General features: G+C 41.4%; 1 protein-coding gene across 1 annotated transcript; it reads left to right on the plus strand.

Annotated features, from left to right (window-relative positions):
• Positions 1-2,371: 2,371 nt before the first annotated feature.
• On the plus strand, positions 2,372-5,894 carry LOC123439343 (putative disease resistance protein RGA4). Its single transcript, XM_045116069.1, has 2 exons — positions 2,372-5,513; positions 5,773-5,894. The coding sequence occupies exon 1, from the start codon at positions 2,440-2,442 to the stop codon at positions 5,497-5,499; it is 3,060 nt and encodes a 1,019-aa protein (XP_044972004.1). The 5' UTR covers positions 2,372-2,439; the 3' UTR covers positions 5,500-5,513; positions 5,773-5,894.
• The last annotated feature ends 6,360 nt before the right edge of the window (positions 5,895-12,254 follow it).

Genomic DNA, 12,254 nt, shown 5'->3' on the forward strand with positions numbered 1-12,254 from the left:
GGGGAGTGAGAGCACTCCACATTATCAAGTTTGTAGGTGTGAATGATGACTTCTGGTGGTTTTATGTATATTTTTGTCAGACCTTTGTGGAATAATTAATAAAGATGGTTGTATGCATCAATTGATGCAGAGGCCGGGTTTTTTTCGAAATGGAGGCTGAGCCCCGGCCTCTGCATCGAGAGATGCATACGGCCAAATGTAGAGGCCGGGTTAAACCTCCTTTTCTAATAAAAAAAATGTACCTGCCCATTGCTAGCCCAAGAATCAGCGGCGAAGATGACGCCTTTGTCAAAGATGAAGGAGAGCGTGGTCGTCCGCTGCTTGTTGTTCAACATGTTCTTGGTCGCCTTCTAGAACCCATCACACTGTCACCGCCAAACAACAACAGGGCGCGCAAAACGGATCAGAGGCCAGCGGATTGGGGAGGGGGGGGGAGGCTCACACACGTAGCTGAAGTTGGGGAACTCGGTGGTGTTCGGCGGAGAAGAGCCCAGCGAAATTGTTGCCACCGGCCGCAGCAGCGCCCAAGTTGTTCTTAAGGGCTGAGAGTGTCATGCTCCAGCTATCTGAACGTGAAGAAGTGTTGATATTGAGTTAACTGGCGCGCAATTAACCTTGAAATTTTGTTGGCAAGTGTGCTCTAGTTACCTCTGTAGCCCCAAGTCGAACATCCTTGGCTACTTTGCGTTAACCGTGATGAATACAACATACTCCCTCCATCACAGTTTATAAGACATGCACGTGTACCTAGGTCGTCAATTTGATTTATATAAAATATATTGTTTAACATAAAAATTATATCATTACAAAATAGAACATCTAAGTTTTCTAATAATATATTTTTTGTAATATATGCCTTTTATTAAGTTGGTCAAATTAACGATCTAGATATACGTGTCGGACTTATAAACTGAAACGGAGGGAGTAGTTGTTTGTAATCTCTTTTTGGGTATACGTGTTTGTGTACTGGCAACTGTGGCATCCACAGAGTCTGCTGAGCATCTCTCGCTGATCGTAAATCTATGGTGCCATTGTGCGGGCTAATGTTACTCCTGATTCCTGACTTACAGCAAAGCAGAGGAGGTGACTTTAGCAGCCAGTGTTGTTTTGGTATCCATTTAATTCAAACAGAGTGCTTTGCTCTTGCTTGGCATCCAGCATGTGCTGCTGCTGGCTCAGGCAAGGCATCAGATTCAATCACCAACAAAGAAAAAGTGAGAACCTTGAGTGCTTTTGCTTTTGCTGCAATGGTTTGAAGGAAGGGATCGTTAGTTGGCCCTATGTCCAAGTAAACAAAGATCAACATCTCCAGCTCTGTTCTCCAGCACCAAAGCCTTCATCATCATCAGCCTTATGAGACTAATTCTTGCTTCAAACCATAGAAGTCCCTGCCAAGTTTGCCTCATTCACCAATCAAACCAAAAAAATTCCCTGCCGAGTTTGCCTCATTCACCAATTTCCTGAATATTTTGTTCTGCTCTGTTCTTGCTCCTCTTGGCTCCCAGAGGAAGCTTGTCTTTTGTCCGCTTTGTTCTTCGTTTGACCCCGTGGAGTTACCGGCCCGTATGCAGGTATATATTTGATCTCAATGTTCAAACTTCTGAATCTATAGCAGTGGGCCTTACTTGATAATCTTTTATTATCTAGATATTGCAGGTATAGCAGCAACAACGTTTTCACTTGGTGATTGGCCAGATAATCTTCAATTATCTATCTTGATTCTAGCTTGCACTCAGCCTTGCGTGATCTTAAAATTAGCGAGATGGACTGATCATGATAGCAAACTGCTTCTTCTAGATGCATGATCACTATATATTGATTCTTGTTATTGGCGATTTTTCCTTGTTGGAAAAGTAGTTTGTGAGGTAATGACTTCCAATGGACTTAACTTTCATTATTGCAATCGTATAAGTTAGGTTACATATGGCTAGTCATGGAGAAGATAGATCAGAAAAAGGAAAACATGGCTGGATGATCAATCTATCTGTTGTAACAGATAGAAATATAACATGATCAACATCTTTTGTGATCCGATCGGTATGTAGACTGCTCTGCAGCTGCCATTGGATGGCGCCCTTAACTGTGCAAGACAAACCAATAACTATTTTTACATGCCAAAACACGTGTATATTTGCAAGCACAAAAAACAAATTAAAACAATCAGTGGCAGCTTGGAATTCAGTCCTCGATACATGGCGCTATTCAAGGTGCTGAACCTGTATGTACGTTGGATACAGCTTTCGTTATGCAAGATCTATTTTAAATGTAAATAGCAACGAAGTAGTGGTATCTTTTAGTGTATCTCTAGACCCTTATCTCATTTTTGAAACCATGCTAAGATACCTTGTGCATTCATTTTCAGCTTCCAGTTTCTGCCATTCTCAGAGTCAGGCACCGTGGTGTTTTTGGCAGATCTTCCTTGACGAGTTTGTCTGATCCATGGCAGCCATACTTGAATCTTTGCTTGGATCATGTGCCAGTAAGTTGCAAAATATCATTACAGATGAGGCCATACTAATCCTTGGGGTGGAAGAAGAGCTCAGAAAAATCCTGCGACGAGTAGAACTGATAAAATGTTGCATATACGATGCTGAGAAAAGGAGGACAAAAGAGCTAGCCGTAAACAATTGGCTTGGTCAACTTAGAGATGTTATATATGATGTTGATGAAATCCTCGACGTGGCTAGGTGTAAAGGAAGCAAGCTACTGCCTGACGATCCTTCATCATCATCAGGCAAATCAGCTGCATGCAAAGGCCTCTCAGTTTCATCTTGTTTTTGTAACATCTTGTCACGTCATGATGTTGCTGTTCGGATAAGAAGCCTCAAAAAAAAGATCGAGAACATTGCAAATGACAAGATATTCTCAACATTCAACACTAGTATACAGTCTACTAGAAATGAACCAACATCCAAACTGATAAGAAGCTCCAATCTTGATGAGCCCAACCTTGTGGGGAAGGAGATCATACATTCTAGCAGGAAGTTGGTGGAATTAGTGCTTGCACACAAGGAAAATAAGTCTTACAGGCTTGCTATTGTTGGAACAGGAGGAGTTGGTAAGACAACGCTAGCTCAAAAAATATACAATAACCCAAAAGTTAAAGGATGCTTCAAGATGCAAGCATGGATTTGTGTTTCACAAGACTACAATGAAGTAACTCTTCTTAAAGAGGTTCTTCGGAATATTGGTGTGCATCATGAGCAAGGTGAAACCATAACAGAGTTGCAGAGGAAGCTTGCAGAAACAATTGAAGGAAAGAGTTTCTTTCTGGTACTAGATGATGTGTGGCATTCCAATGTGTGGACGGATTTATTAAGACCTGCATTACATGAAACAACAGCCGGAGTAATATTGGTAACCACACGAGATGATCAAATTACAAGGAGAATAGGTGTAGAGCATACCCACCGAGTTGATCTCATGTCAGTAGAGGTGGGATGGGAGCTACTTTGGAAGAGCATGAACATTGAGGAAGAGAAAGAAGTGCAGAATTTAAGAAACACAGGGATTGAGATTGTTCGTAAATGCGGTCGCCTCCCTCTTGCAATCAAGGTTACCGCTAGTGCTTTGGCAAACAGAGATCTAACGGAGAATGAGTGGAAAAAGTATTTGGGCAAGTACGCTGGTTCGCAGAGCATGCTCTCTGATGAAATAGAAGTAGCTCTGTATCTAAGCTATGATGAGTTGCCACATCGTCTGAAACAGTGTTTCCTTTATTGTGCTTTGTATGTTGAAGATTCTGTCATTCAACGTGGTAAAGTTACCTGGTTATGGATTGCTGAAGGCTTCATCGAGGAGCAGCAAGGTGAACTACTAGAAGAGATAGCAGAAGAGTACTACTACGAGCTAATCCACCGGAATCTCCTCCAACCAGATATCTCATATTTTGACATGTCTCACTGCAAAATGCATGACCTCTTAAGACAGCTTGCACTGAAAATATCAAGAGAGGAATGTTTTATTGGAGATGTTGAAACATTAAGGGGTGGAAATATGTCAAAACTGCGACGTATTACTGCTGTTATTAAGAAGGATATGTTGGTGTTACCCAGAGTGGATAAGGTGGATGTTAAAGTGAGGACTTTCCTAACCGTTGAGGGTCCATGGAGAATTGAGGATACATTGTTCAAGAGATTTCCGCTTCTTCGTGTTTTGGTACTGAATTACTCACTTGTACAAAGCATCCCAGACTATATAGGAAAATTGATACATCTACGTCTACTTAATCTAGATCATACTGGCATATCTTGTCTTCCAGAATCCATTGGCTCCATAAAGAACCTTCAAGTACTGAGCTTGAGATGGTGTAATGACTTGCACAATCTTCCTTTGGCAATGACATTGTTGTGCAGTTTAAGATGCCTTGATCTTTTTGGCACAAAAATAAATCAGGTTCCAAAAGGCATAGCTAAATTGAAGTTCCTCACTTATGTAGATCATTATCCTATTGGTAATGGAAGTAATGATACTGTTGTACAAGATGGATGGAAGTTGGAAGAGTTGTCTTCTTTGTCACGGATGAGGTATCTTTCACTTGTTAAATTGGAAAGAGTGGCTCATTGTAGTACAAATGCGGTGTTGACAGACAAAAAACATCTTAAAAAACTGCTTCTATATTGGGCTGGTCGTGGAGAGGAATCATATTCAGAAGAAGATGTCAGCAATGCTGAGAAGGTCATTGAGCAGTTAATTCCTCCACCTAACCTGGAAGAGCTATATATCTTTCGATTCTTTGGTCAGCGGTATCCCACCTGGTTTGGTACCACCTATTTGTCTTCATTAATATACTTGATCCTCATAGATGTACGATCATGTGTGCATCTTCCACCGGTCTGGCAGCTACCCAACTTGAAATATCTGAAGGTTGATGGAGCACATGCAGTTATCAAGGTTGGGCCTGAATTTGTTGGCTGCAAGAAGGGTGATTCTTTATGCAACGAATTGGTTGCTTTCCCTAAACTTGAATTGTTGATCTTCAAGGATATGCCCAGCTGGGAGGCGTGGTCCTTTTTTGAGGAAGAAGTTGTTTCTGCTGGTGCAAGGGGAGAGGATGGAGCTGCTGAGATTCGAAAGGAGGATGCCCAATCTGCAAGGTTGCAACTGTTGCCTCGTTTGGTGAAGTTGCAAGTTGTAGGTTGCCCGAAGCTGAGGGCTCTCCCGCAACAGCTTGGAAAGGACACCGCCAGCTTAAAGGAGCTCGGATTAAGTGGACTAAACAGCTTGAAGGCCCTGGAGGACCGCCCAATGCTCTCTGAGGTCCTTGTTATTGAGGGGTGTGAAGGCCTGGAGAGGATCTGCAACCTCCCTCAAGTGACAGAGCTGCGTGTATATGGTTGTCCGAACTTAAGCCATGTAAAGGGGCTGGGCAGTTTGCAGCAGTTGTGGGTGGGCGAGGATATGCAAGAGGTCTCTTCCCGCTGGATGCATGGGCTTCAAGAGCAGCACCAACTACTTCATGGCGAAGATCTGGATATCTACACGCTGTTTAAGAAGTAGATGGCTGGCTCAAGGTATATCTGAAAACTGCACACCGGTTGGATATTTAGTATTAACTTTGATTGTGTCAACCATGGATCATATTCTCACAACACAATTTTCTGACTCATTGGATTCATGCATGGTGACGCCATACAGTTGCTTAGATTATCAAAGTCGTCCTTTTAGAGTTCAATAATCTTTTCATCTAAACCTAATTTCTCAGCGTGTGTTCTTCCATAAGCCAAATTATGTTTCCTAATTCATATTATATACTCGGCAAAATGGTGTCAGCCTAGGACTGGTGGCGCGGATCTTTTCGGCTGGCAAAGCACGAGGCATACTAAGCTGAGGAAGCCTGTCCATGCTGAAGATGTGCAAGTGGCATGATCTGTAGCAAGCTGGTGAAGGAAGTGTCATGTTTTTCTTTGGGCAGGTGCCATGGAATTAATGTATCGAGTTTCATCTTATTGCTTTCTGAACTTTTCCTGAAAACCTTCGTTGTACTGAATCTGCATGGCATGGTTTCGTTCTTTGGATGTAACCTGCGCATTTTGTTTTATTTCATTCTGAATTTGGGGTCGGGGTACCTTTTGCTGTAGTGGACCTCCGTGGCACGGTTTCGTTTGTTTGAATGTAATTGATGAATTTCGCTTTGGCACGAATTTATTCTTTGAGTAGAAGTGACGAATTCCGTTGTGTTTAGCTTGGGCCTGAGGCTTTGTCACCCTGAAACTGAGTAACATGTATTTTGTTTCTTTATGGTTTGATTATGTGAATGGAGATTTAGGAAATGGTTGGAATTGAAATTGGTTGAAATTTACGGTTTGATTATGTGAACGGAAACGGGGAATAATTTCGTTTTCATTTCTTTGAATGTAAGAATGAACATTTTGTTCCACTGTATAGCCAAACTACATAAGTAGAAGGACTATTTAACTGACTGGAAATCATAACACATAAAAAGTACTCCTAGGTGGAGTACTACATATCCTGGCTGTTGCAGGAAATCGTGAACGATGAAGACGACTAGAGGCGCGTGCGCGCCATTGCGCGCCTCTTGAGTGGTCCACTAAGCTGCCGTTGTTTGGTTAACTGCATAACAATACATCCCGGAATATATTTCATCATCAACACCCTAGGTCTGTTCATCTTAATCCTTTTCACAAACCAAACCATCACCTAGTCACATTATTGTATTATAAATTAGTACTAACACTGATGGCAAGCACGTTTTTCCTTCTTCAGTTTGAAGAAATATGTATATATCACTTTTATGAATTGTGAGTGTAGGTACAACATTTCTATCAATTATTTCAAGATAAAGAAACCAATGGCTAAACGAACATCGAATATATTGCCAAATTCTTTTCCATCGAATCACCAACCAGTAACCATGTCTAATGAATTCTGGTACAGCCAGGTTCATGCTTGCCATCGATCAAGACCACAAATTCAAAAGCCTCAACTGGACCTGACTAAATGAGATTGATGCGGCAAGAGGTGCATGTCGCTGCTTTCTGAAGCCATGCTCCACTGCCGCGGCCATGCCTCACTGCCTTGTCAAGTGCTGCCACTGCTACCGGACAACACCATGTCGCTGCTCTCATTGGACCTCTCCTCAGCCCGCGAAGACGCCATGTCCTCCTGCTCCCCGGCACAGGGAAAAAACATGCCCCCTGGTCATCAATCCATACCCATGGTGACATCCCGAAGGTAGCAGCATCAATGGGCAGTTGGGCACCATGTGCATGAAATTGAACAACTATATCTTTGAAGATTAAATTGCAAACCTATAATGATACCGAGCGACTGAATGACATCCACATACTATCCAAAACCAGCCATGTTGCAATACATTATGAATTTCAATTGTATGCATGGTCACATAGCTTACAAAACTGAAAATACAAGATTGAACATAAGAAGACCAACATAACTCGGTACAAAAAATATGCATTGAGTAAGAAACAACAGAAATACTCTACAGACTTAACAAGAATGATCCGGTGAAGTTTTCAAACGTGTTCGGCCTAAAGAAAAATCAGGACTGCCTTGTACAGTGAGAAAATGGGAACGACTTGCAAAAATGAAATGGAAATACTTTATACAACAAACAGTAAATGATAAATGGATTGCACAATTAAAATACTTCATATAAACAACTCAATTATCAGCAAATACTACCAGCAAAATGTACAAGGAGGGCAGGTTTAAAGTTAACTACAAAGCTTTAGCCTTTCCTAACCTGGTAACAACACCAAAAATACATTGAAATGTAGGAAGTACCAAGAGTTTGCATCCAACAAATGTGGCATGGATCTAAGCATACAAATTTTTACCTGATGCCATTTCAATCCAGAATAAGCACTATTAGAAAGCCTACACATGTTGGCATCACTCAAGGCATGACATGCAATGACCATCCTACTTTCTACATGCAAATACCTGCATAGTACCAATTTGAACTTCGGCAGGACTATACTATTTTGACACCCAACCTCATCTTTGCTTGTTTTTATAATCAAACTTTTAGCTTTCTCGAAAAGCTAGAGTATTGTTTTCAGTCTAAAAAAGCATACATACACTTTGGGCATTCATCTACAACATGTGATCCGACTATGCCCTCACTGCACGCTTGTTTCCGGACAATGCTTACACAAAGAACATGAATGGAAGTCTCGTTCGTTTTTTACCTGGAGTAAACCAAGAACAGGCACGGGAGTCACATGCCTTTCGCTTCTAGCAAACAAAGAAGAAGGATTTAGCAAGCAATATCTCAGATCTAGCATTAGTACCTTCGTACTATACATCTATAATGAAAAAAAATCTCAGATTCAACAAAATCAGGCCATGCAAAAGGGGAACAGAATAGGGTTCATGGGGATAAGCTACAAACCTTTAGCCGTGGGTTGATTGAGAGGGGAGCACGAGAGGTGGAGCTGCGTAGCCGGCCGTCGGAGCACGGTCGCCCGGTGTTTGTAGATCGGGAGGGTGCTTGTTTCCTGTTCGAGCAAACCTCCATGAGCAGCAGCTGCGCCGCGGGAGGGGAGGGGCACGACCATGAGAGGCCTCGAAATCGAGCCTAGGTTGACCCGCCCCTGCATCCATCATCGAGGGGATCGTCCGCCACAGAACTTGTGAAGGAGGGGACGGGGCGCAAGAAAGATGAGGAGGAGCGGCGATGGCGATGGCGACAGCGAGGAGTCGTGGCGGCGGGTCACAAGGGACAGAAAACGAGAGAGGGAGAGAGGAAAAGAGGAGACGAGAGAGGGATACAGAGGAGGTTGCGTGCGTGGGATACAGAGGACACTAGTGGGGACAGGGCCTATAGCCCCGGCCCGTAAGGGGCTTTAGTCCCGGTTCACCAACCGGGACTAAAGGGGCGGGACTAAAGGCATAACCTTTTCGTCCCGGCCCTCTTACACGCCGGGACTAAAGGTGCTCCACGTGGGCGCCTCGTAGCGCCCCAGGGGCAGGCCCTTTAGTCCCGGTCGTTACACGGTCCGGGACTAAAGATTTTCAAATTTTGCTCGCTTTTGGGTTTTTTTTTTGAATGAAATTATTTTTGGGTTTTAGGGTTTAGGTGTTCAGGAGATTAACGTGATGTCTCGTTTGGTGTTCGGGAATTAGTTTTTATGTAGTTTAAAATATAAATAATTATGCATATATATATAAGATTAACTTATCTTACAAGCGATCATATATATACAATTATATGGAGATCTGAATTATCGGGACTAGAGCCCGTCTATTCGATTACATGGACGAACATCAGTAATGGCCCTTAGCTACACTAAATCGTCCTTTGTCTTCTATAGCTTCCGTCCTGAGAAATCCCGCAAGCTCCTCTGCAACAGCAATCGCGCGTTGCTCTGGTAGGACCTTCGTCCTCATGGTCGTGTGCTATATAAGAAGAGGAGATGAATATGAATATCAATCATGATAACAAAGAATGACGGGTAAAAATAGAGGTGTGAATGTTCATTGCTTACGTCGAATCTGTGATCCTTGAACTCAGAGGTAAACGTGTGAATGGTCTCGCAAACATAGTATCCGCATAGATGCGTTCCCCGTGGCTGCTGGTCGCACTTTACGAGAATAAAAAATATATAATCAAAATAATAATCTAGCATCATAAATGTATTGAAAATTAATAGAAGTATATCATACTACTACTTACCTGAGCCGCTCTAAAGGTCAGCTTCTCAGGAAAGTTACCGGGAGTCACGCACTTGAACCGATTCCAAACCCTGCCCGACAAGGTAATGATTTGCTAAGTTTTTCATTAATTGATATATCAGAAAATCATCGAAAGAGACCGATAGAGCGCAAGAATGATTAAAATTACCCTTGGAGCATGTCCTGCAGGCTTTGGAACTGTTCCAAGGGTCTCGATAATGGGTCGAAGGCATCAACTCTTCCCTTATCAATTTGAATGTCCAACAAAATCCAATGGAAGCTGCACACACACACACACACACACACACACATATATATATATATGTCAGTAACTTATCAATTACACTTATAAGTGAATGACACAACAGAGTAAAGACCCTCACCTGAAGTTGTATGGAAACAGTATGTGGTCACAGAAATTTTGATCTCTTAGAAACCTTAAAAGGTTTTCCTCCGTCTCCTTGGGATAATTAGTTAGCGTCGCTGTATGTATTTTATCTGGATCAATAAACCCAATATTTAGGATGCTCTTACTTTTACACTCCAGAATCTTCATTCTGCATAATAGAGTACAAGTTATATATAGACAATGAATTGAAATAACTAAACAAGTTATATGTAGACAACGAATTGAAAAACTTACAAACAATAGCAACTCATAAGCGATTTGTCGAGGGCGTCGCCATTGTACATCTGGAAGAGTTCATCAAAGTCGATATGGATTTCTTCGGAGCGGCCGTAGTACTCCTGTGGGTAAGAGTTCGTGTACAAAACTGACAATCTCTCTCGAAGTAGCAGGGTTTCGAACGAGTACTCATCTCTTACAAAGGGATTTCATTTTTTTGAACTTATTTGAACTCCATACTTTTTGTGTGTTCAAAATGCACCATTCAAAGGCACATCACAAAATTTCAACAATTTCTGACTTCATTTGGTATATTTCGTGCATTTACTTTTTTTTTGAGCTAGTTGACCCTGAAATTGAAAAGCACTACAAATGAACTCTGAAAATGTTGAAAGTTGGCATGCTATCATCATTTCACCCACATAGCATGTGTTAAAAAGTTGAGAGGGCTACGACAAAAACTGGATGCAGTTCGTGTACAAAACTGACAATCTCTCTCGAAGTAGCAGGGTTTCGAACGAGAACTCAACTCTTACAAAGGGATTTCATTTTTTTGAACTTATTTGAACTCCATACTTTTTGTGTGTTCAAAATGCACCATTCAAAGGCACATCACAAAATTTCAACAATTTCTGACTTCATTTGGTATATTTCGTGCATTTACTTTTTTTTTTTGAGATAGTTGACCCTGAAATTGAAAAGCACTACAAATGAACTCTAAAAATGTTGAAAGTTGGCATTCTATCATCATTTCACCCACATAACATGTGTTAAAAAGTTGAGAGGGCTACGACAAAAACTGGATGCAGTTCGTGTACAAAACTGACAACCTCTCTCGAAGTAGCAGGGTTTTGAACGAGAACTCATCTCTTACAAAGGGATTTCATTTTTTTAAACTTATTTGAACTCCATACTTTTTGTGTGTTCAAAATGCACCATTCAAAGGCACATCATAAAATTTCAACAATTTCTGACTTCATTTGGTATATTTCGTGCATTTACTTTTTTTTTGAGCTAGTTGACCCTGAAATTGAAAAGCACTACAAATGAACTCTGAAAATGTTGAAAGTTGGCATGCTATCATCATTTCATCCACATAGCATGTGTTAAAAAGTTGAGAGGGCTACGACAAAAACTGGATGCAGTTCGTGTACAAAACTGACAATCTCCCTCGAAGTAGCAAGGTTTCGAACGAGAACTCATCTCTTACAAAGGGATTTCATTTTTTTGAACTTATTTAAACTCCATAATTTTTGTGTGTTCAAAATGCACCATTCAAAGGCACATCACAAAGGGATTTCTTCTTCTCTCATATATGGTGGACACTAGCTCACCTGATTTTTCAACTGTCGATGATGGTCGCTACTCCTACTTCCCCTAGTGCATAACCAATATCTAGCACAAGGAGAAGAAGGAGAAGTGACCCTCACAACAAAAGTGGTTCCGCGGCACGCCACATGGTTCCGCTGCACGCCACGTGGGACTAATGGTCTTTCATTTTTAAATTGATTGTTTTAATCAAAAACAGATCTGTTACAAAAGGGATTTCATTTTTTGAGCTTATTTGAACTGAAGACTTTGTGTATATATATGTGGTCGAAATGCATGATACCATGAAGTTAGAAAGGGCTAAACCATTCAAAAGTAGCAAATGAAGTTAGAAAGGGCTAAACCATTCAAATTTGAAAACTATAATGGCACAAACAGAAACTAGACATATATAAATTGGTCCAAGAAGTACATGATACTAGCCCAAACAGTACATAATAATAGCTACCATAGATATATATACAAGTGTTCGACGTTCAGAACACTACTCGTCTGAATCATCTAAATCAGAATGTCCACGTTCCTCGAGGTGACGCTGGCCATAGTTGACGACTCGAATCTTGCGGTACAACTCATATGAAACATATGCATCTTTTGCTGCATACTCAATGTTGATATCATCAAGTGGGCCCTTCTCCCA

The sequence above is a fragment of the Hordeum vulgare genome, chromosome 3H (assembly GCF_904849725.1).
Source record: "Hordeum vulgare subsp. vulgare chromosome 3H, MorexV3_pseudomolecules_assembly, whole genome shotgun sequence".
Classification (NCBI taxonomy): Eukaryota; Viridiplantae; Streptophyta; class Magnoliopsida; order Poales; family Poaceae; genus Hordeum; species Hordeum vulgare.

What these genes read in the sequence shown, in the direction of transcription:
- LOC123439343 (XM_045116069.1), top strand. Translation starts at nt 2,440, where the DNA reads ATGGCAGCCATACTTGAATCTTTGCTTGGATCATGTGCCAGTAAGTTG.